Source organism: Diabrotica virgifera, chromosome 5 (genome assembly GCF_917563875.1).
Source record: "Diabrotica virgifera virgifera chromosome 5, PGI_DIABVI_V3a".
NCBI lineage: Eukaryota > Metazoa > Arthropoda > Insecta > Coleoptera > Chrysomelidae > Diabrotica > Diabrotica virgifera.
Genome location: NC_065447.1, coordinates 193,900,306 through 193,926,752, shown reverse-complemented (window position 1 = coordinate 193,926,752; position 26,447 = coordinate 193,900,306). Strand labels below are relative to the sequence as shown.

The following is a 26,447-nucleotide window of genomic DNA, read 5'->3' as shown; positions in this document are numbered from 1 at the left end:
TGTTTAAAATGAGATCCTAAGATGTTTCTGAAAGTAGTTGCAGAAATATAAATAGTAATTAAAAACAAATAAACCGTCATTATTTATCATAATATGGGGAACATATTCATAAATACAAACAAGGAAATAATAATATTATTATATATAATAACATATGTGTCATATCATATCTCATAAGTCATTTTTATGGAGAAGTCGGCTACACCGTTTGACTTCTGAGGCATCCAAATAATAATCCCCGAACCTCAAATCTAAGTCGGGTTGAAAAAAAAAAAATAATAAAACACAAATGTCTGTACTGTCTATAGAAAAAGTCAAATTAAATTTTTTATCTTTATTTATATTAAATTTATATTTTTTATATTAAATTTATCTTAAATAAGATCTTAAAAAGATCAAAGTCAAAACATATTAAGTCTTCTTTTTAAGCACATCATATGTAACGCTGAGCTTCAACTTTCGTACCATCTTTTTAGTGCTCTGTTTACTGGTCACTTTGTTTTTGAGTAGGTACCTACTTTAACCCATATTTTCTAGTTTTTTTGGCATATTATTGCTATGGTTTCTCCAAAATAGCTTCGTTGCTCTAGCCTCCCTCTCCACAATTACCTATTCGTGGTTTTCCTTCAATATCTTGGCTTCTTATTTTATCCCCAAAAGTTTCCCTATAGCTTTTATTATTTTTCTTTCGGTTGTTCTTTTTCTTGTGACCTTTTGGCCGTTGATGTTTCGGTTGTCAATTAGTAAAGTGAGTCTTATGCCGGCCGAGATAAAAATTTTTGTTAAAAAAATCTCTTTGTCGGATCGCTATTCAACCAAGGTATTTACCAGTTTAACGGATATAATCAGCTATTCTAAGTAAAGACAATGAGGTAGACTTAACATAGTAACAAGCTAATTAAAAAGCAAAAAACAAACAGTTAGGCCGATGCCACATTATGCGTTTTGACCGGATGCGTTTCCGCCGCATCCGGTGAAAACGCATAGTGTGACAGATCGGTCCGGTTGCGTTGGAAACGGATGCGTTTTGAGTCATCGGTACGCGCTTACAAACTGCATAAGACTAAACGCATAGTGTGACAGGTCGGTCCGGTTGCGTTGGAAACGGATGCGTTTTCACCGCATCCGTTCAAAACGCGTAATGTGGCATCGGCCTTAGGTTTCAGACAAGGATTAGGGACAACAGAAGCTTTGTTTTCAAAGTTAACATTACTCCAAAAATTATGGGAAGTACAGGAACCAATTAACGTATGCTTTATAGAGTTTGAAAAGGCATTTGATAGGATCCAACACGATAGGCTATTGTGAATAACTATAAATAATGGGAATACGGGATAGATAATGTATAGGGAATATATTGCAAACAAAAGCCTCTACTGGTGGACGATAACGAAGAAACGAAGAACAAAGCCAACAAAATTTTCATTTCAAAGACGGGTCCAATTTGCGTGTGATTCCTAATTTTGTTTAACATATTATCATCATCATGGCATCTACACTCCTAGTGTGATTGCCGCCATTTTTGGGCTCTTCCGATTCGTTTGTCGCGGGTTATCAGTCCGCAATAACTCATTATAACATTTTGGTTTTACAATTGGTTGTGTGACTTGACATCTTCTACAATTTTTCTCCATTCGTTCCTGTTTTTGCTTATGGTTACCCATTCTCTGACTCTCGTCTTCTTAAGGTCCTCGACTATCTGGTTCTCCCATCTTGTTTTGGGTCTTCCTCAACATATTATGTACTCGGAAATAATATTTAACGAAGCTTTACTGACACTGGTCATGGTTGAAAATATCGAAGTTGTTTAGTTACTTTTAGGCCGAGTCACTAAGGAATACTCCAAAGTGGATCTAGTATAAATACATAAAAGACAAATCTATACTTGTGTTTAGTAAACAAGACATCGGCTCTTTGTAAATAATGGTCAATAATGCCATTACACAGATGACCCCAGACGCATAACTATAAATGGCAGTGAGATAGGATAGAAAAAGTCCAGGAATATATCTACCTAGGCCAAATCCTGAAACTTGACAAAGAAAACCAAAGTGCGGAAATTAATAGGAGAGCAAGACTAGCATGGGCAGGATTTGGAAAACTTGGTTGGATACTTAAGAACCGCAAAATACCTCAATACTTGAGGACCAAAGTGTTCAACCAGTGCATCCTTCCTATCATGACATATGGGTGTCAAACCTGGACCCTAACCAAGGCAAATATGAATAAATTAGCCACAACAGAAAGAGCTATGGAAAGAGCAATGTTAGGTATACGACTGTCAGATAAAAAGAGGAACGACTGGGTAAGATCAAAAACAAAAGTCGAGGACATGACAAAAAAAGTTGCCAAACTTAAATGGAGCTTCGCAGGCCACACTGTTAGACAAAAAGACCAACGTTGGAATGCAACGATACAACATTGGAGACCTTACCCTTACCAAAGTAAACGATCGAGAGGAAGACCACAGATGAGATGGGTTGATGATATTAAAAGAGTAGCCGGAACGAATTGGAAATATGTTGCTCGGGATAGAGACCGATGAAAGGAGTTGGGAGAGGCCTATGTCCAAACGTGGACGATAGAAGGCTAAGAAGAAGAAGAAGAATGGCATTACAAAAGTTTTAAATACTTAGGATGCTCTGGATAAACGACACACAAGATGTTCATGAAAAAATCTTATTTATTATGTAGAAAAGTTGTCAGTTGAACACAAAAAATTGAAGAAGTTACGGAGCTGGACTATCTAGGAATGAAAATATCTACCTGCGACGGCACAATAGAAGAAGAGTTAAAGTAACTAATGCCTACAGTGAACGGAACATCTGGGTGTCCAAACGATTCTATTTTAAAAACTAGGTTTTATACAATAGAACTAAAATACCTACTGAATATCCAAAGCGGTGGTTATACGAAATGCCGTACAATGTTGAGATCTGATTTGGCACAAACGTAACACAAGGTTACTCCAAACGTAACTCCAAGAAAGCAACAGGAAGCAAACAAAGTAGTAAAAATAGCGAGAAATAAATCTCCTACTGGAAGGAGATCAACGGGAAAGCCAAGAATACGAAGCTTAGTAAATGTATGAATCAATCCAAGGACTAATCCGAAAAGTAAACAGGTATTAATTACGCCTATCGGAAAAATGAGGAAGACTTTATGCTTTTACCAAAGACATAATTTTGTAGTGAACCCTTGTGTATACCTACCTATCTTACATATATAATAGGTTTTATCGTTTTATGCACTAAATTCGAAAATAGAAGAATCAACTTTTCATTGTAGTTCCTTCCATATAAACTCACAAATATACTAATGTTTTTTTTATATAGGTACTTACACTTTTATGTACCTATCTATTATTTCGTGTGTGTTTTCTGGTAAATATGGTACATGCTTTCTTTGGTTTTATATGAGTCTTAATCATATTGTTTTCAGGTTCATATCCACGTATTAAACGAGTCAATATTTTTCTGAATGTTTTTGTCCTAACATAAAAACAAAACCATTAAGTTTATTTTTGGTAAACTAACACTTAGCTATCTATGCTATTTGGTAAACTAACACTTAGCTAATAAAGAATGGAGGTACAGAACTCAATTTGAAAAATATATTAATATGTGGAAATTACTCTGTAATTAAATACAATATTAAAAACGAGCCTGTACCGCCATTAAGAAGAACAAAAAAATACACTTTCTTCAAATAAACTTTTTTATCCGATGCCTACATTTTGTGTCATTTTGGAACTACTAATGAAATAAAAAATTTTAGTAGTTCCAAAATGACACAAAATCTAGGCATCGGATAAAAAAGTTTATTTGAAGAAAGTGTATTTTTTTGTTCTTCTTAATGGCGGTATACAGGCTCATTTTTTTAATATTGTATTTAATTACAGAGTAATTTCCACATATTAATATACTTTTCAAATTGGGCTCTGTACCGCCATTCTTTATTATATTACGAATACTTGTGCCAAATATCTCGAAAAAATATTCAACATTACAGCCGCAATCTTGGAACACGTTTTCGCTAACTGTTGATCTCTACTGTTTCCTCTTAATTACACAGAGTATTATTACATTATATCGTTATTGCTTCGTTTGTTTTTTTAAGTCTTGTAGGTTGTAATCTCTTGAAATATAACACCTTCTTTTTCGTCTGTGCCAGTCCATGTCTAAACATTTAATTGACAATATTATTATGGCAATGATAAGTTTATTTGTTGCTGCTCAGGATTTTTTTTCTCTTGGAAGCTGTCCGTGCATGCACTCCGGTCGCACTGCAGCTTTTCAGCTTATTGTGCTTTCTTCCATTTGTTATCATGACCTTATAGTAGTGCCCTTCACTAGCCTTTAAAGGTCCATTGGGGTAGTGCCATATACTTTCGGACTTGGTCTGCAGTCTCCGTATATTGCTTGTCTCTTGCGGTCCAGAGCCTCGCAATCGCACAATAAATGTCTGACTGTCTCCGTCTCTCTATTGCATAGTCTGCAACTGAGATCTCCATTATATAGTCCTACCGTGTGTAGGTGTCCTTTTACTGGAAAGTGTCCTGTTAGAAAACCTGTAGTGATTTTGAGCTGATTCCTGTTCGTTTTGAAGCTCTTTTTGCGCATAATATGTCTGAGGTATAAATCTCTTCGCATGCTTTTGCGTGGGAATTTTTCCCAATGTTCTTTGTGCTATCTTCGTATCCAGCCTCTTAATCGGTCTCTGCAGAGAATCATGATTGTGCCTTTGGGCATTCCCAGTGCCGGTTTTGGACCGAAGTATCTTGTTGCCCATCCTCGTCTAGCAAGTTCGTCAGCTTTCTCATTGCCAGCGATCCCTTGATGTCCAGGTACCCAAATGAGTTTTACCTCATTATGTTCCGTCAGGGTGTCAAGTTCTTTGCGGCATTCCCATACACGCTGTGAGGTTATCCTTGGGTCCTTTATCGCCCTCAAGGCCGCTTGGCTATCTGAACAGGTATTGATTCTCTTATTAGTATAAGTCCTCAATCTGTTTATCCGTGCACAGTGCAGGATTGCATATACCTCTGCCTGAAATACAGAGGTATATTCTCCTAGTGGGATGGAACCGTTATAGTTTCTATCCTCACTATATACTCCTGATCCCGAACCATCTTCTGTCTTGGACCCATCTGTATACCAAGTGTGGCCCTCATACTTCCAGGATCTGCCAGGATCTTCCCATACTTCTCTGGGGTGTATTTCCACCTGGAAAGGTATTTATATTTTATATTTGGGCATAGAATGGTTTGTTATCATCTCTCATATCGGATCCCCTCATATATCCTTGATGCTGTAGTGTCCTTTGCCACTATCATGTGTAAGGGAGTAAGGTCTAGTAAGGCTTCCATTGCTGCAGTTGGTGTGCCTCTCATTGCACTTGTTATTCTGAGAATGACAAGCCTTTGTATCTTGCTGAACTTCTTTATAGCATTTCTCTGCTGCACCTTCGGCCACCAGACCAATGCTGCATACGTTATTGTGGGCTTTACCATTATGTTGTATATCCCATACATCATGTCCTGTTTAAGTCCCAATGTTCTGCCATGTGTGCGTCTGGTCACCATTAAAGTGGCCATCGCTTTTTTGGTTATTCGTTCTAGTTGTTTATTCCAGGTAAGCCTTATTGAGTCTATTATGACTCCGAGATATTTTACCTCCCTCTCCATCTTTAGGGAAATCCCCATGAGATTCACAGGCCCTATTCCCTCTAACTTTCTCCTGGTGAAGGCTACTATTTTGAATTTGTGAGGGCTTACGGACAATCCTACCTTACCTCACTTGTCCATTTTGATACTACGTTCAGGGCCTGTTGCATATTATACCTGCCCGTTCTATTTAACTTGCCCTGAGCCAGAATGACAAAATCATCTGCATAGCCCAGGACATTATATCTTTTCCTGTTGAGCGTTCCAATCAGTCCGTCCATAACCAGATTCCACATGCTGCTCTGGATAGTCACATGATGAATGATGCAAACCAGGCTCTAAGTTCTTCAGCAGGATATTTATCTTCTCTTCTACCGATGTGTCTGTTAACATTAACTATTCGTTGCAGAGTGCATTTTAATAATTATTTATTTTTGGTTTTAGTTTTCATGATATATCCAGAATATTCCAATTTTCTACGTTTTACTGTGGATATTAATTTTTTTTTCAAGTTTTTGCACTAGGTAGGTACTTTTATTCTTGATATTTTGTCCATAGATGATAGGTATTTTAAAAATTATTTTATCGTCCAATTCTTTTTTTAAGTCCACTTCTCGAATACTTTTAACCTCTTATTGTTGCCTTAGTCAAGGTCCAAGACTCTACTACGTATCACAAGATGGAGAATATGTATCATCGAAAGCTTTAATTTCTAATTTGAATTTTGCGTTTTAAATAATTTGGAGGTTTGGATGAAAATATTGCTTTGGATTTACCAAGTATTGATTTCGTTTCACGGGAATAGTTCTACTATCAATTTAATTTGAGCCGTTGTAAGGTAGTCGTGCTTACATTATAAATATTGTTAGTTTGGCGTCTCCATCGGCTGTGATTCCGAGCCAGATGAAAGGCTTTATGTAGGGATTTTTCCACCAGAGTCTTCATTTGGTCTGCCTATCGTGTTCGACAGGGGTGTGTATTGTCACCACTACTATTCAATGCATACTCTGAAGAAATTATGAAAAGAGCTCTTGAGGGAGAAACAGCAGGAATGAAGGTAAATGGAACGCCAAATAACAACATTAGAATATGCGGACGTTACTCTTATAATAGCAGACAACCTTAAAGACCTCCAAAAGCTAATGAACAAGATAGTTGAGTATGGAGAAGAATATATGGATTATCAATAAACATCAAGAAAACTAAATTTATGAGGATATCAAAAACCCAAAATAATGATGAAAGCCTGACAATTAAAGGTAAAACTTTAGAACAAGTTGAAAACTACAACTATCCTGGCACAATAATTAATCAAACAAACGATTACTCCAAAGAAATCAAAGTTCGAATAGAGAAACCAAGATCAAACTTCAATAAAAGGAGAAAGGTACTTTGTGCAAGAGAACTGAAATTAAACTTGATGGTTAGGCTGGCAAGGTGTTATATTTTCTCGACCCTGCTTTACGGGATAGAAGCATGGACACTTAACGCTTAACGAGTCGACTTCTAAAAAGTTGGAAGCATTTGAACTGTGGGTGTATAGAAGAATCCTGAAGATATCATGGACCGAGCATATAACAAACAACGAAGTCATGAGAAGAGTCAACAAAAGACTGGAAATATTGGAAACCATCAAGACACGAAAGCTGCAGTACCTGGGGTATGTTATGCGTAATGAGAGATACAACATACTTCAATTGATTATTCAGGGGAAAATCCAGGGCAAGAGAAGTGCAGGAAGGAGAATAATCTCATGGTTGCGTAACTTGAGGGAATGGTACGGATGCACATCAACCGAACTATTCAGAGCAGCAGCATGTAAGATCAGAATAGACATGATGATGGCCAACCTCCATCACGGAGATGGCACGTGAAGAAGAAGAAGATCCTGTTCGATATTGAGATCTTCCTCTTGGTCCTCGGCCTTCTACCTTTCGTTTTACTACCAATAATTCCATACCTTTCATTCGTTCTTCTGGCTGGCCGAAGTAATTTATTTAGTCCAGAAAGCCACTGCGCATCCGCTAGGAAAAATATTCTAATTCGGATGTTTTGCACAATCTTACTCAAAAAGGACTCCTTTTAACAAATTTGCATGTTGCCAGGACCAAAAGGTGGTCAAACATTTTTTAAACGTTTTTTTTTTTTGTTTTTTCCTAAAATTATTTTTTTTGCATGGAAAAAAGTTTTTTTAGGTTTTTTGGATCATTCCAAACAGAAAAGGTATTTAGTGACTTTTCTCTAAAAATGATAGTTTTTGACATATAAGCGATTAAAAATTGAAAAATTGCGAAATCGGCCATTTTTAACCCTCAAAAACTATGTGAAAAACTGAAAATTTAAATGTTGCCAAGGTAGGTAGATATTCTTTAAACATCGATTGATGAAATCCCGAAGAGTTTTTTGCAATACAGTATTCAAAACTCCTATTTTTTTTTTAATTGCTAATCAAGCGTGCTCGACACTATTTTCCACTGACAGTATGGTGCAAATGAAAGGAATAAATTCGTTATTTCGTAAACCGGGGACTATAAGGAAAAATCCCGAAACAGGTCGATTTTTATTTTTGTTATGATGTTGTGGAATATATGGTATACTAGTGACGTCATCCGTCTGGGCGTGATGACGTAATCGATGATTTTTTTAAATGAGAATAGAGATCGTGTGGTAGCTCATTTGAAAGGCTCTTCAATTCTCTATTCAGTAATGTAAACATTTACATAATTATTTATACAGGGTGTCCTTCTACTTCTTTTTTTGTCAAATAATTTAATTTAATAAATTTTTTTGGACACCTTGTATAAATAATTATGTAAATGTTTATATTACTGAATAGAGAATTGAAGAATCTTTCAAATGAGCTAGCACACGACCCCTATTCTTATTTAAAAAAATCATCGATTACGTCATCACGTCCAGATGGATGACGTCACTAGTATATCATATATGCAACAATATCATAACTTAAAAATAAAAAACGACCTGTTTCGGGATTTTTCCTTAAAGTCGCCGGTTTACGAAATAACGAATTTATTCCTTTCATTTGCACCATACTGTCGGTGGAAAATAGTGTCGCGCACGCTTGATTAGCAATTAAAAAACAAAGAAGTTTTGAATATTGTATTGCAAAAAACTCTTAAGGATTTCATCAATCGATGTTTAAAGAATATCTACCTACTTTGGCAACATTCAAATTTTCAGTTTTTCACATAGTTTTTGAGGACTAAAAATGGCCGATTTCGCAATTTTTCAATTTTTATTCGCTTATATGTCAAAAACTATCATTTTTAGAGAAAAGTCACTTAAGACCTTTTCTGTTTGGAATGATCCAAAAAATCTAAAAAAACTTTTTTCCATGCAAAAAAAAATAATTTTAGGAAAAAAACAAAAAAAAAAAAACGTTTAAAAAATTTTTGACCACCTTTTGGTCCTGGCAACATGCAAATTTGTTAAAAGGAGTCCTTTTTGAGTAAGATTGTGCAAAAAATACGAATTAGAATATTTTTCCTAGCGGATGCGCAGTGGCTTTCTGGAATAATTAGGTATGCTCCGTTTACTTTTTTTAATAACCTGTTTTTTATATTGACAAGTTGGTTCTGTGTTCTGTTCATAGTTCTTCTGTAGATCCCCATTTCAAAGGCTTCGATCTGACTTCTGTCGATTTTATTAGAGTCCATGTTTCAGTTGTGTATGTAGCAATAGGAAAAAAATAAGAGCATTGGCCAAGCAGAACTAAGTATTTCTCCTTGTTCGGGATGGCCATATTTTAATTAAATTAATTTTTGAAGTTCGTGCCATTGCTAGTCTACGCTTGATTTCTGAGAAGCTATCCAATTGTTGGTTATCAAGGATTCCAAGAAGTATACAAATCTGTCAACTACTTCAAAATCTGTGTGCTCTGACTACGATAATTATTTTTGTATTTCTTCTTCATTCGCTTCATTCTCTGCTGGTATGTCATCGATCTCTGGGTTTTTGTCTGTTTCTTAGTTGGTTGAGAGCCTCATTTACTTCTAGTCGTAAAATGATTTAAAACAAAAGATGAGGAAGTTATTGTGTTTTAACGGCCACTCGTATGAAATCAATCAAGTGAAATAGAGAATGTGGAGAAATCCCCTTACGAACATCTCACACATCCACCATTTTGGGTTGGGAAAATTTTCTGAATAGAATCAAAGATCTAAACACCAGTTCTCAGAAATGTGTTTCGCCCTCTTCAACCTCCCTGGGCTCATCGGTAAAGATGAGAGGTTGAATATCTTTAGACACATTCCACTCAAAAACAACATTCGAGACCAAGACATAGCAGAAGCGTAGATCTACGCCAAATCTGAAAATGACAGTCTCAAGTTTTAATTCCCTAATTACTTAAAGTAAAAAATATGTTTAAAACAAAAGATGAGGAAGTTATTGTGGTTTAACGGCCACTCGTATGAAATCAATCAAGTGAAATAGAGAATGTGGAGAAATCCACTTACGAACATCTCACACATCCACCATTTTGGGTTGGGAAAATTTTCTGAATAGAATCAAAGATCTAAACACCAGTCCTCAGAAATGTGTTTCGCCCTCTTCAACCTCCCTGGGATCATCGGTAAAGATGAGAGGATGAATATCTTTAGACACATTCCACTCAAAAACAACATTCGAGACCAAGACATAGCAGAAGCGTAGATCTACGCCAAATCTGAAAATGACAGTCTCAAGTTTTAATTCCCTAATTACTTAAAGTAAAAAATATGTTTAAAACAAAAGATGAGGAAGTTATTGTGGTTTAACGGCCACTCGTATGAAATCAATCAAGTGAAATAGAGAATGTGGAGAAATCCCCTTACGAACATCTCACACATCCACCATTTTGGGTTGGGAAAATTTTCTGAATAGAATCAGAGATCTAAACACCAGTTCTCAGAAACGTGTTACGCCCTCTTCAACCTCCCTGGGCTCATCGGTAAAGATGAGAGGTTGAATATCTTTAGACACATTCCACTCAAAAACAACATTCGAGACCAAGATATAGCAGAAGCGTAGATCTACGCCAAATCTGAAAATGACAGTCAAGTTTTAATTCCCTAATTACTTAAAGTAAAAAATATGTTTAAAACAAAAGATGAGGAAGTTATTGTGGTTTAACGGCCACTCGTATGAAATCAATCAAGTGAAATAGAGAATGTGGAGAAATCCCCTTACGAACATCTCACACATCCACCATTTTGGGTTGGGAAAATATTCTGAATAGAATCAAAGATCTAAACACCAGTTCTCAGAAATGTGTTTCGCCCTCTTCAACCTCCCTGGGCTCATCGGTAAAGATGAGAGGTTGAATATCTTTACCGATGAGCCCAGGGAGGTTGAAGAGGGCGAAACACATTTTTGAGAACTGGTGTTTAGATCTTTGATTCTATTCAGAAAATGTTCCCAACCCAAAATGGTGGATGTGTGAGATGTTCGTAAAGTAAAATTATTTGTTCTACATCGCTGATTGCATGTTTCTTGTGTTCTGAGGCTTTAAAGTGTCTTTGTACAATTATGAGCAAGATAAAGGCAGTTTTTGTTTTCATTTGATTCAGAGTTGGACCACCATCTCCATATAGCTATTTCAGCATCTATGCATCCTCAGTGAAGCTATGCAGTCACAACTCTAAAACAAATCAACAAATCCTGCCTATTTAAGGGAAAACATCGCGATGCAATGAATTCACCTTTTGAGACGGAAAACAGCGACATCTTTCGTAATACGAGGAAGACGAAAAGCCCCAGATGCAAAGGTTGCTACTTTTATACAATTAGAATAATTGAAATAAAAATAATAAACAATAATTTAAATCCAAGGACGAGAGGTACGCCACTGTGCTGATAAACAACGCAATTTTGAGTGCTCTGATATTTCATCCGAGTTTCGGAAATATCGAGAATTAGAAATTGTAAGAGTGAACTGTGAGCAAATAATATACTACAGCAAAGTGCTGAGAGTGTTAGGGCCGATTTCTCATATCGAGTTCAACTCCAGTTTAACCTGAACTTTTAGTAAACGTCAGTTTAAAGTCAAAATCGTCTTTCTCAATTCCCGTTCAACCGATGGCAGTTTAAACTTGAACGATGCTTGAACGGTGGAATTCGGCCGTTCAAAGATTTCAGAACTCAGTTCAGATGATTTCATGGACTACGCATGCGTTGTATTAACACGAAACGCTGTCATAATATAAATATATCCTATTTTATTATATTAAGCCTAACGATAAACGATAACATTATTTGTGTTTTTATAATATTTATTTATAATTATTAAAATGACTATTTGACTATAAATACTTAAATTTAACTTTATTCAAAAACAGCATAAAAAAGGTAGTTCAAAATGGCGACAGTTTTTTGCCTTTTGCCATCTATTGGCATTTTTTGAAAGCTGTAGAACGAGCACTGACATGAACGCGCAATGAGAAATGCATTCCAAACAGAACCGGAGATCACCTGTGAACCCGGTTCAACTGAACCATAGATTAACGCAGGTATGAGAAATCGACCCTTAAGTGACACAATAGGACTAATAATATTCGAGGTAGGCTGAAATCAAAATAACGTGGCGTCTTATCTGTTGGTAGCGATTTATCTATCCGCAAGGTTGAATTGTAGATGATCGTTGGCGCTAGCAGATAGGCAACACATATTACACATGTCCATAGGCGTATCAGAGGAATACGGAATGGATGAAATGAGCGAGATCGTTAAAGAAGTAACAAACGGAATGAGAGAGATAGCAAATGAAATGAAAGAAATGAGAACTGAGCGTAAAGAATTAATAAAAATTGTCAAAGATTTGATAAGTGAATGGAAGCAGAGTTTGGAAGAAGTAAAAGAGATTAGGAGAGAAAATGAAGTAATAAAAACTAAAATCAGGGTACTAGAATATAAACTTGAAACTATGCAAAAGAAAGAACGTCGAAATAACATTATTATCACCGGATTTGAAACTGCAGGAGATACTATAGAGCTAAAAGAAGATATAGAGAATCAGTTGCAAACTTTTCTTGGAACAAAGTGTGAAATAAAAGAGATAACGAAATTGAATAAGAGAATGTGCAAGTTAGAATTGAGTACATATGGTGATAAAGCAGACATAATGAAAAATAAGAACAAGTTAAGACATATTAAAGGAAGAAAACTTTTTATTGATGATGACTATACGACCCAAGAAAGAGAGATTCAAAAACAACTAAGAGAATATGCAAATGAACAGAGACAAAAAGGTAATGTTGTAAAAGTTAAACACCAGAAGATCATTATAAATGATGAAATATGGAAATGGAATATGGAAACTGGCACAATTGAAAAAGAGAGCAACAGAGCTAATCCAAAAAACTAATAAAAGCAGAGGCGGACAAAATGATGACAAATTCGGCAATGAAAACGGAAAAAGAAATGGAACTGAAAGTTATAGATAAGAAAGGAGAGGTATGGAGAACAGCGACATGGAATGTTAGAGGAATAAGTGGAAAAGACTTAGAATTAGTAGAAACCCTTAGCAACACAAATTATGCTGCAATAGCCATTACTGAGACAAAAAAAAAGGGAGCTGGGACACAAATAATAGGAGATGGAAATCTATTAATATACAGTGGTGTAAAGGAAACTGAATGGGCCAGAGCAGGAGTAGCCTGTTTGATACCCAAAGATAAAGTAAAAGGTATAAGAAATTGGGAGTTCATCAATGAGAGACTATTGAAAGTATCAATGAATTGTAGTAAAAGCGATATTATAACTTTGATTGTAATATACGCACCTGGAGAAAGTGACAAAACAAACGACAAAAATCAATTTTGGGAACAAATACAGCAGACAGTAGAAGATTATGAGGGAACACTCATAATATTGGGAGACTTCAATGCTAGAGTGGGAAACGAAAACATGAAATGGCAAGGAGCTATAAGTAGGTACGGAGAACACACAATTAATAAAAACGGGAAAAGATTGCTAGAGTTTTGTATAGATAATGATTTAGTTATAGCCAACACTTTCTTTGAACACAAAGAAATACACAAGATAACAAGAGAAATGCCCCAGCGAAATGAAAAATCAATAATAGACTTCATAATTGTTCCTCGAGAAAAAAGGAGTAAAGTTAAAGATGTCAGAGTGAAAAGAAGCTATGATATAGGTAGTGACCATTATCTACTAGAAGGAGTATTCAAGAATAACAACAAAGTCGAGGACCGAAAACAGATACAAAACAAAAACTATAGCGGAAGAATAAGAACCTATAAGCTGAGAAACTTGCAAACAAGAAATAAGTATATAGAAAAAACAGAAAAACGGTTTGCAAGGATTGAAAAGAGAAGACAAAGTAGAAATGTGGAAGAAAAGTGGATCAGATTTAAGGCAATACTATTAGAAACAGCAGGGCAAGTTTGCGGGTATACCAGAAGAAACGCCTAGGAAGAATTTGGAAGAACTATGGAAAAAAATAGTACCTAAAATACAAAATTATTTTATAGAGTATTAAAGAATATGAGAAGTAAAACGGAAATTAAACTACAGCAGATAAAAGATAAAAACGGAAATATAATAACTGAGGATGAGCCCATTATAGAAAGGTGGAGAGAATATTTCAAGGAACTTTTAAACAATGAAAATACAACAGCAGAGAATCGCACACAGATAACAGATGAAACACCTGAAAGAGGGCAAGAAGTCGTTTATGAAACTAAAATAAAGATGGAAGAAGTTGAAGATGCGCTAGAAAAACTAAAAGTTGGTAAAGCAGCAGGGATCGACGGAATAGATGCTGAATTATTGAAATATCTTGGACAACAGGGTAAACAAGAATTACATGACCTACTAAATTTAGCGTGGACAAACAAAAAAATCCCAGAGGATTGGAACATTTCAATAATACTGCCTATACACAAAAAGGGAGACACGAAAGAGTGCAGTAATTATAGGGGTATATCACTTCCCTGCTCAGCGTTGAAAATCTACGAAATTATCCTAGAAAAGAAACTACGAGGAATAGTTGAGCCTCGACTGGCGGATATACAAAGAGGATTTAGACCATCACACAGCGTACAAGATCATATATTCACACTACAGCAAATTACTGAAAAAACACTGGTAAAAAACGATACACTGTACCTGGCGTTTTTAGATATGAAAAAGGCGTTTGACATGGTCAATAGAGAAGGAATATGGCAAAGCCTGATAAACAAGGAAGTAGATGAAGAACTTGTAAGTGTAATAAAGAGTTTGTATGTCAACACAAAAAACCAGGTCAGGACAAGTAACTTAATCTCCGGCGAATTTTCTAATAACGACGGGGTTAGACAAGGTGGAGTGTTGAGCCCACTGTTATTTATTTCCGTTATGGATGAAGTTATTAAAAAGTGTTGGAAAAAAACTAAAAAATGCGCTATAGGGTATAGAAATTTGCCACAAATAAAAATTGAAGCCTGTGCATTTGCTGATGACATTGTATTAGTTGCAAGAACTGAAAAGGCTCTCGCAGATAACATTAGAATCTGGGCTGAAGAACTAAAAACTACAACTTAATAATAAATATGGAGAAAACTAAAGTAATGACAATAGCCAACAAAGGAGCAACTGTAAATATTGAAATCGAAGGGCAAAAAATCGAGCAAGTAGACCTCTTTAAGTATTTGGGAATAATGTTAAACAACAAAGGTACACAAGAAGATGAAATTGGAAACAGAATAAAATTCGCAACGAGAACTTATTATTCACTGTATAAAAATTTCCTAAACAAAAAAGAAATATCGAGGAAAACCAAAATGACAGTATATAAAACTGTATATATGCCAATTACAATATATGGAGCAGAAAACTGGGTACTTAATGACAGACAAAGAAAAAGATTACAAGCTACAGAAATGAGATACTTAAGAAAAGTGGTGGGAGCAAGAAGATTAGACAAAAGAAGAAACGAAGGTATAAGACATGAATTACAGGTAAAATCGCTCAACGAAAAAGTTGAAGAAAAGAAGTTAAAATGGGCTGGACACATGATAAGAATGAGTGGTGAGAGACAAGTGAAAATGACAGGGGAGGCCAAAGCAGTGGGTAAAAGCACGAGGGGCAGACCAAAGAAAAGCTGGAACACTAGTGTAAACGAAATACTCAAGAAAATAGGAACATCGTGGCAAGAAGCAAAAGTTTTAGCAGCAGATAGGAAGAAGTGGCGTAAATTTGCAGAGAGTATTATATAAAGGAGGAATCCTCGACACCTAATGGTAAAAGAGGCAACCGATTATGTATGTATGTATGTTAAATCCAAGACTTTTCGTTAAGAAACTGCATTCTGGCTGCATTCCGTATCTCCGGCTATATAGTGCTTATATATTGTAAAAGCCGGAGTTACGGGATGCAGCCAGAAAGCAGTTTCTTAACGAAAAGTCTTAGATTTAAATTATTGTTTATTATTTTTATTTCAATTATTCTATTTGTATAAAAATAGTAACCTTTGCAGTTGGGGCTTTTTGTCTTCCTCGTATTACGAGAGATGTCGCTGTTTTGCGTCTAAATAGGTGAATTCATTGCATCGCGATGTTTTCCCTTAAATAGGCAGGATTTGTTGATTTGTTTTTAGAGTTGTGACTGCATAGCTTCACTGATGATGCATAGATGCTGAAATAGCTATATGGAGATGGTAGTCCAACTCTGAATCAAATGAAAACAAAAACTGCCTTTATCTTTTTCATCTTTACTCAGATTTGAGTACCTGAAACTGTCTTTCGGTCCTTTTCCTAGACGAAAAGAAGGTAAATACGTGGCCTAAGTGTCCTTTATTTGCTTTCTTCTATATTCGTCGTCTCTTGTGCTTATATATTGTAAAAGTCGGAGATACGGGATGCAGCCAAAAAGCAGTTTCTTAACGAAAAGTCTTGGATTTAAATTATGAGCAGTAATTTTTTCAGGATTCTGCAATGCTCTCTGTATCGGTTTTTATTTCTTTTATTTATGTTTTATGGTCTTGCCTGGCTTGAAGTTCTGGCTTGATCTCTCGGGTCAAATATTTAACTTTTTTAAATAGTTCATCACTTTATGGCGGTTTGCATGTTGCTCCAGTTCTTGACATAATTATTTTATGGTCAGTGGCGTACCGATAGATCATGCAGGGTTCCCTGGTTCCAGTTGGGATGCGGGCCTGCCCGCCCAATAAAAACACACAGTGTATATCAAGAGTGTTTAATAAACATTAAATATAAATCATCCTATATCATAAAATATATCATTTTATACAAATTCAAGCTAATTTATAGTCCATTTACTCACGGTTTTTGCTGTAAATTTTAAAAAACAGCTCGGATTAAGATGAAAGTTGATATACACGTACACATACACATACATGCCAAACAAAAAAAAGTTTGTGCCGATGTGTGCTTTTGCCCTGGGGTGAGTTTCACCCCTTCTCGGGGGTTCAAGATAAGTCCGGAATTGGATAAACTGACTAATTCTAAGCAACTTTAGTTCTATAGAGTTTTTTCACCAAGTTAATACTTTTCGAGTTATTTGTGAGTGAATATGTTCATTTTTCCACAACAAAAAAAAAACACGTTTTAAGACGGTTTTTTGCAAATAACTCAAAAAGTAAGTGTTTTATCGAAAAAAAAATGTTCTTAGTAAAAATATAGCTTATAAAAACGTGAAAAAATTGTGTATATAAGAAGTCTGTAGTTCCAGGAGTAGTAGAGTTGTAAGTTCTTATTCGTCAAATTCCAATTTGAATATTTCAACGTGAAAAAACCAATAGAATGAAGAAGCACTGTTTGACAAACCCATCACAGCTTCTTTACAGTTACAGTTTTAAAAAACTTTATTTTTGTAGGTATCATCAATATTAATGATCAATAGCCAATATTAATTATGTAACGCTCAAAATAAAGTTGGTCCCTTTTTTTTTAGAAAAAAATTATCTCAAATGAAATTACTCGTTACCGCTTCACAAGTTACTTGACTTAGGTATGTATTGTTTATATGATCTCTGTAAGTTTTATCGGCTCAAATTGCTCACTTTTGAAAAAAATTTGGTTTTAAATTAAATTTTTTTTTTAAATTTTGAAAAAATTTTTTTTCAAAATAACTTAAAAAATATTGGTGATACCAAAAATCTCAACTAGTAAAAAAATATAGTTTTTACTATTGTGAATATTTTGGACTATTTGTTTTCCTGAAGACAAAAATTGGTTATATAAGATATGGCTGTTCAAAATTTGCATACAATTGTGATTGGTGACTCGTTTAAGCCCATTTAGCTACAGTCTTTTCAAAAATAAGCACTTTGAATCAACGAATCTTACATATCTTATAACAATACATAAGTAATTTGTGAAGCGGTAACGATTAATTTCATTTCGAATACTAATTAGAAGGTGATTTTCACGATTTTATTTATCAACTAAGAAATGTACCAACATTATTTTGATCGTAACTTACTTACTTTTGATGTTAGAAACTTTTTTAAAAACAATGGAATATTAAAACAGTAAGTTAATATTAATGCTATCGTTTTTCATACTGACATGACTGATCAATTTACGCCAGCCATTTTGATAAATAAATAATAAAACTCAAAAATTTTCTACATCTAAATCTCCAGTCATGATTAAAAATCTTAATATCGGAAAACTAAAACAGCTTTTAAAAAATGAACATTGGAATGAAATAATTTATATCAACAAATCAGATTTTCAAATTACATATATGATACATTTATAAATAGATAAAAGTTTAATAATTATAAATGTCCCCATCAAATTATAAACAAAAGAAGCAAGAAATGCGATAGAGCGGGCCCCTGCGGGGCCCGTGCCCTGGTTCCTCCGAACCCGCGGAACCATGCTCAGTACGCCACTGTTTATGGTTGTTTTTATCTACGATGAAACCAAATTTCATTTTTATGTTTAGCACCGCTGTTTCTTGACTGTTGCTTCCTGTTTTTGTGGTATGTTGTAGCATAACTCTTCTTTTACAACTAATTTTATGGTTTGCCTGATACGCAATGTTTGTTGTTGTTTGGGTTTTAAGTGGTATGCACTTATTTTCTGCTTATCATCCAGCTTTTTATTTCATTCCATGTTTTATTTATGACTAATATTTTTAGTTTTTCCTTGTTTATCAGTTCTTAATCATCAATACTGTACCTGTTCTGTTTATTTAACATTGTACTCAAATTTGTGCATGTTGACACTTCGTTTATCATTTTCCCGTTGACGGTACCTACCTACATTGAAGGTACTCCCTCAATTCATGATTTGCTATTCATGATTTTTGTTTTTTATGGTGTTAACTTTTAGGTCATGTTTCTTACCAGTTTCAGCTACTTTTGCCACTAAAAGCTGGAATCCTTGGCAGGGTCAGCAAAAATAACGTTGTCATTGGCATATTCAAATTGTTTTTTCTTCGCCATTTAACTGTATTCCTGATTCTGTGTATTCTAGTACTTTTTGGATTGTCGTGCGTACACTTTGAATATGAGAGGTGAAAATATGAGAGCTGATTGATTCCAGTCTAAATTTGTGATTACATATACTCAAGCCTTATTTTATCCAGATTTTACCATTATATTCCTCAGATTCTCTCTTACTAGATTTTTCAATCCTTTTCAAGGCAATTATCCAGCTCTTCTCTCATCTGGTCTTTTCCACAGACACATTTTTTATAATTAGATAGACAATTGGAGTAAAAATAAAGGGTAATAATAATAATATCGTATGGCATTTTGGCTGGGGAGATACTTTCTTCCGGTGCCTCTGCATCTTTAACCCTGCTTAAAGTAGCTAATAGTGTCGATGCCCACTAGCCCAGGGGGACCGACGACTTTACGTACTCTCCGAAGCACGGTGAACGGCTCGTATCATTTTTTAGAAGTGAAAATGTCATTGTTAATGCCGACATGCGCTCTGCCTTATGAAGCCAGTATCTTGCTGCTGAGCTACGGCTGTCCCCAAAATAAAGGATAAAATTAGGATTAAATTTATTAGAATTGTAATTATGGTAAATAGCAATGCCAAGACGAGAAAGCATAGGATACGGTTATACTACGTTTAATGGCGAAATAATCATCACTCAACAACGAAGCACTACTTGAAGAAAATACGGTTAGACAATACATGTCCGTGAGGGGGACTATTACTCGCTAGAAACAAAGAGAATGGATATGGATGATTATGATGTAAGCAAGATTATGGACAGCTTTTTGAAAATTAAGACCTACAGAAATTGACACATGCAACCATCAAATAAAACTAAAGTGAAGCACAAATCATATAACTTGATGAACCAATTAAATTAGGTATAGATTTTACTGATATAATAATATATACATAGACATGTATATAGACTTTGAATTAAAAATAACTTTAAACCAAAGTACAATTTCGTTTTTGATAATTTTGACTACTTACATTGACTATTATTTTTTTGTTTTCAGGAAAAGAGAAAAAACAAAACGAAAAGCCTCCTTATAGTTACAACGCGTTAATAATGATGGCAATAAGGAACAGCCCCGAAAAGCGGTTAACACTCAACGGCATTTACGAATACATAATGAAAAATTTCCCCTATTACAAGGATAACAAACAGGGGTGGCAGAACTCCATTAGGCACAATCTCAGTCTTAACAAATGTTTCGTAAAAGTGCCGAGACACTATGACGATCCTGGAAAAGGCAACTATTGGATGTTGGACCCATCTGCCGAAGATGTTTTTATTGGTAAGTATATTTCTATAAATAAGTATATGGATAAATATTTACTACTAAAAATTGCAATTTACACAGTTTTTTTTACTTTTTTAATAGTTTGATGTTTGTTTATCAGATTTTTAATTTATTGTCCTAATTAAACTGTCCTCTGTAATTTTAATTTTGTTGACGTTTAACAATACTAACTTATTTTTTTATTACTTTTTCTATTTATTTATGTTATTTAGCGTGTGGCTACATCATAATTGAATTTTGTGTATAAGCAAAAAGAACAAACAGTAAATAACAATAAATAATTTTTACAAACAATCATTTACTTGAAAAATAGACAATAGACTCTTTGGTCGCAACTAAGAAATCGGACGGATTGCCACTGTAGGATCTGATCGGGCATTCCTCCACTATAGTATAAGAGCTAGTGAACCCTCCGACTAACGGTCGTCCTGTAACTTACAGGCTGTAAGGCTAAAAATTTTTCTAGTGATAATTCATAGCACATCAAGGCTAAAAACCATGACCTGGCAGGCCTCAGCGGTGCACGTGTATCTACCAGGTGAATCGAAAAGTGCAAATTTAGGGGGTAAAATAAACTTTCTCCTGTAAGATTTAAATTTAAGTATGTGTTTGAGTAAGTCATTTAGAAGAAATGTGTACAATGACAGGCGATTCTGAAGAACATAAGACCTTGCCAGGTGAGGAGAAAGATTATGGGTTTTTCCTAAAATTATTCTTTTTCATCGAAAAAATCTTTTTTAGGTTTTTTGAATCATTTCAAACAGAAAACGTATTTTGTGATTTTTCTCTTAAGTTAATAGTTTTTGTTATATGAGCGATTGAAAATTTTTAAAATTGAGAAATCGGCCATTTTTAACCCTAAATCGGACATTTATCTAAAAATTTCAATGTTGCCAAGATACGTAGATATTCTTTAAACATTGATTGATGAAATCCCGAAGAGTTTTTTGCAATAAAATATCGAAAACCCCTTTGTTTTTTTAATTGCTAATCAAGCGTGTGCGACAATGTAGTATAAGTGAGGACGTTTGAGTTTCCATAAATTCATTATCTCGAGAATGGGCAAATCTCAAGAGAAATCCTCAGACAGGTCGATTTTTATTTTTGAATTAGGACTTTTTGGCATATATATAATACAAGTGACGTCATCCATCTGGGCGTGATGACGTAATCGATGATTTTTTTAAATAAGAGTAGGGGTTGTGTGATAGCTCATTTGAAAGGTTATTTAATTTTCTATTCAGTAATATAAACATTAACATAATTATTTATACAGGGTGTACAAAAATTTTTTTTCTTCTATTTTTCAAATTTATTTAAAGTTAATTTAATAAAAAAAATTTTTGTACACCCTGTATAAATAATTATGTTAATGTTTATATTAGTGAATACAAAATTCAATAATCTTTCAAATGAGCTATCACACAACCCCCACTCTCATTTAAAAAAATCATCGATTACGTCATCACGCTCAGATGGATGACGTCACTAATATTACATATATGCCAAAAAGTCCTAATTTAAAAATAAAAATCGACCTGTCTGAGGATTTCTCTTGAAATTTGCCCATTCTCGAGATAATGAATTTATGCAAACTCAAACGTCCTCACTTATACTACAGTATCGCACCTGCTTGATTAGCAATTAAAAAAACAAAGGGGTTTTCGACATTTTATTGCAAAAAACTCTTCGGGATTTCATCAATCAATGTTTAAAGAATATCTACGTATCTTGGCTACATTGAAATTTTTAGATAAATGTCCGATTTAGGGTTAAAAATGGCCGATTTCGCAATTTTCAAAATTTTCCATCGCTTATATAACAAAAACTATTACCTTAAGAGAAAAGTCACTAAAGGCCTTTTCTGTTTGGAATGATTCAAAAAACCTAAAAAAAATTGTTCGATGCAAAAAGAATAATTTTAGGAAAAACCCCTAATCGTTCCCCTCGCCTGGCAAGGTATTATGCTCTTCAGAATCGCCTGTCATTGTACACATTTCTTCTGAATGACTTACTCAAACACATACTTAAATTTAAACCTTGCAGGAGAAAGTTTATTTTACCCCCTAAATTTGAACTTTTCGATTCACCTGGTAGATACACGTGCACCACTGAGGCCTGCCAGGTCATGGTTTTTAGCCTTGGTGTGCTATGAATTATCACTAGAAAAATTTCTAGCCTTACAGGACAACCGTTAGTCGGAGGGTTCACTAGCTCTTAGACTACTAATTAGGTGTTTAACCGTTTGTCTTACAACACCGCAATAGCAATTTGGAGATGATATTTTTCCGCACCTGAAAAGTGGGTAGGAGCACCTGCCATAGTTTGTTCTTGTGTTTAGTGTGGCCCAGATTTTTCTTGGTTGGTTGAAATTCTCTGGCTTGATTTTAATACATGGCATTATTCCGGATAGCAGGCGCTGCATTCTTTTCCCATTCTTCTCGCCAACCGTTGGTTATCTTGAATTTCCTTTCAATTACAATTTATGCATAGTTAAAGGTTTGTTTCTTGAACGAAGCCTACTTACAGTATTGTGCGAATTAATGTGAACAGAGATCGAAATTCAGTTTTTCAAGAAAACGGAAGACTACTCCTCGAGACGAAGCCTTTCTTTTGCGCGATAGCAAACTTCATCCCAGAAAAACAAGTTATGACCTCCAGAAAGATGTAGAAAAGGGTGGAATAAAGACTCAACGGTACGCAGACGCCTCTTAGAAGGAGGGAGAAGAGCCGTGAGACCGCAGAAGAAACAACTTCTGACAGCGCCTATGATGAGAAAAAGACTAAATTGGGCAAAAAATACGCTCATTGGAGTGCAGAAGATTGGAGAAAAGTGTTATTTTCTGATGAGACTCACTTCCTAGTGCAGGGCCAGTGATCAAAATTCGTACGAAAGGCAGCCATTGAGTCACTTTCAGCTAGCCATATTAACCAAACAGTTAAACATCCCACCAAACAAATGTTCTGGGGCTGTTTTTCATACTCAGGAACTGGCACTCTTATTCCTATTGAAGGTATGATGAACAGTGAAAAGTACAAAGCCATGCTAGGGAACGCTTAGCTATCAAGCTTGACAAAGTACAGGCAGAAGGGACTGCAATTTTTCAACAAGATTCAGCTCCGTGCCATGTGTCGAAGGTTATGATGAAATACTTCAAGAATAATAATATTACCCTTCTTAATTGGCCTGGGAATTCACCTGACCTTAATCCTATTGAAAGTTTGTGGGCAATATGTAAGGATAAACTGCAAAAATTTGACTGTACGACAAAAACAAAACTGGTGGAAGCAGTGATTAAGGTGTCGTTTAGAGATGAAGCAATCACAAGCAATTGCAAAAAACTTGTGGATTCCATACCTAGAAGACTCCAGGAAGCCATAAAAGTAAAAGGGGGACATATTAAATACTAGTTAATGAAAAATCTCATGTAAGTGTATCTAAATTTACCTTTGGCCTAATTAAATCATATTTACCAATTAATTCACATTAATTCGCACAATACTGTATGTCTTTCACAGTGATACCAACGTGGGAGCGAAGCACAGTTTGATAATATTTACTCAACAGTCTCCAATTCTTTATGGCTCATAGCGCCCAGTCGTTTGCATATCTGAACTTATTTGATGTGGTTTCTGGCATTTCTGCTATATACCTAGAGGATAAGGAGTAGGAGGGTCAACACCGATCCTTGCGGTAAGCGACTGTTCAGTTTGAAGTGGGTACTAATTATCGCCCATGATAACTGGGAAACTTATGTTGCAGAGCATAGCATTAATAACGTCAGTGGTCTTTCTGCATAGAATCGATCACATTAATTTATATTATCCCTTGTCTCCATACGGTAGGTACCTATCCCGCTGATTAGATATCCTATTATTAGTTGTTTTTTCGTAAGTTAATGGCCAGTCATGTTTTCGTGTAGTTTTATCAACCAATGCTCACATTATAATATACTTATGCTACATTGGGAATTAGTTTTTTTGAAACCCTCTTTCTACGTAGTTAGTCCGTGCTAAGGCTTGGTCTGTGCAGCTGCGGTTATTCTGCTTGTTCCATATTTACCTATATGTTGGAGTATTGTTTGGCTAAATCTGTTATATTTACAACATTCTTTCAAAAAATTTGTAGACCATACTTAGAAGTACAATTGAACATTAATATTTTGGTAAATCGTTAGTTTTCCCTGGTTTTAAAAGGTGATTATCTTTGCTCTTTTAAGTTGATTGTGATAGGGAACATTTCCTGGCTGAAGAGTGTATGAGAAAATAAACCCTTTTCAAGTCATTGCCTACTAAATCTGCCACTGTGCTTTAGAAACTCTGTATAAATGCTATCAAAGCTAGTAGCTTTTCAAGTGGACAAGTGGATTTTAATAACTTAAGGTTTTTTTAAAATTGCGTGCAAGCGGTTTTGTAGTGCTCTTAAAGTAAACATTATGTGGGACGCCATTTGGTTTGGTTTTACTAGATTGGCTAAGCTGTCAAGTGGGTTATTACCTCCTGGTTTTCGAAGCAGTGACCAGGCTTGTCTACTCAAGTTTCTAATCTAGATTCTTAACTGTCACACTCCATTTCTCGCGCCTAGCGGTATCCATGCTGTGAAGTAATTTAACTTCAATTTCCTGCTTTCCGTCTTCGCAGAATTGTTCATACAGTTTTCGCTCTCCTCAGACCATCCAGGAATATACTCTTCTTGGTACCCTCTAGGAATTGCTACTTTTGCTGATGTTATAATTGCTTCCCAGTGGCGTAGCTAGCCCCACAGGGGCCCCCTATCAAAGTTTGTCGCGGGGCCCTTCCCCACGACTGATGTAGGATAGTGCTAAAAATATGTTCAACAAAAGCAGCAAAAAAGCGTGTATAGAATAGAATAGAAATATCCTTTGCCACTGAAAATTTTACAATTTTATGGACAAAGCGTAGGTACAAAGAGTAGGAAAAAAACAACAACAAATACAGTTTACTGAAATTACACAAATCGTCAATATTATTACAAAATAAAAGATAATCAAATGAAACAAAACAATACAGAGTGTTTCATTAATAATTGGAAATATTTTAACTGTAGATTTCTGGGCTCAAAATATTACGGTTTAACCTAAATCACCTACACCTAAAAGGCTTCCTAAGGGAGCTGGAGCTCTTTGAAGATGGTGCCTTTTAAATAGTTTTTTTGAAACACCTCTAGAACACATCTATTTAGGAAAACTAAAACTGGTACGGCAATTTATCTTCCAGAGATAAATCTATTTCATATTCATAAATTGCGAGTTTCTAGTATCGGTCATTGCATCCTCTTTGTGTAGGGCAACGGTTATTTTATCGCATACCTTTTTTGTCTTTAACTTTTAAGCATTTTTGACACTGGATTATTAAATTGTATGGTATTCTAGTACTAAAAGTTACTCTTACTTTAAGTCGGTAGGATACACCATTTTCTAAAAAATCGATTTGAAATTTTTTAGTTTTTTGAATTTGATCAAAATTTAAAAAAAAAAAAAAATTCAAGAAAACGGTGTATTTTACCGACCTAAAGCAAGAGTAACTGTTAGTACTAGAATACCTCATAATTTAATAATCTAGTGTCAAAAATGTTTCAAAATTAAAAACACAAAAATAATGCGATAAATTAACCGTTGACTTAGGTACTCAAAACGCACGCATATGACCGGTACTAGAAATTCGTAATTGATGAGATCGATTTATCTCTGGAATAAACGTACCAGTTTTCGTTTATTGTTTTCATAGTTTTTTTTTGAAAATCATTTTCAAATTAAAAAAACACAAAATTTTCAAATCGACGTTTCTAGAAAACGGTGTATCCTACCGACTTAAAGAAAAAGTACCTTTAATTGCTAGAATGCCTCACATTTTAATAATCCAGTGTCAAAAAGGCTTAAAAGTTAAAGATAACAAAGGAAGTACAAATAGGCGTACCAGTTTTGATTTCTCTGAATAAAAGCGTTCTGGATGTTTTAAAAAATACTAACTACAAGATGCCTTTTTCAAAGAGCTCTTTTCATTTTCAGACTAGGTGATTTGGGTTAAATCTTA

At 34.9% G+C, this 26,447-nt stretch overlaps 1 protein-coding gene across 1 annotated transcript in view; it reads left to right on the top strand.

The window, feature by feature from the left end:
- Positions 1-26,447, top strand: part of LOC126885251 (forkhead box protein fkh-2-like) — a 48,321-nt gene that overhangs the window by 2,374 nt on the left and 19,500 nt on the right. Inside the window, exon 2 of the mRNA XM_050651733.1 lies at positions 20,106-20,387. Coding sequence (XP_050507690.1) covers positions 20,106-20,387 — 282 coding nt within the window. The remainder of the gene's footprint in view (positions 1-20,105; positions 20,388-26,447) is intronic.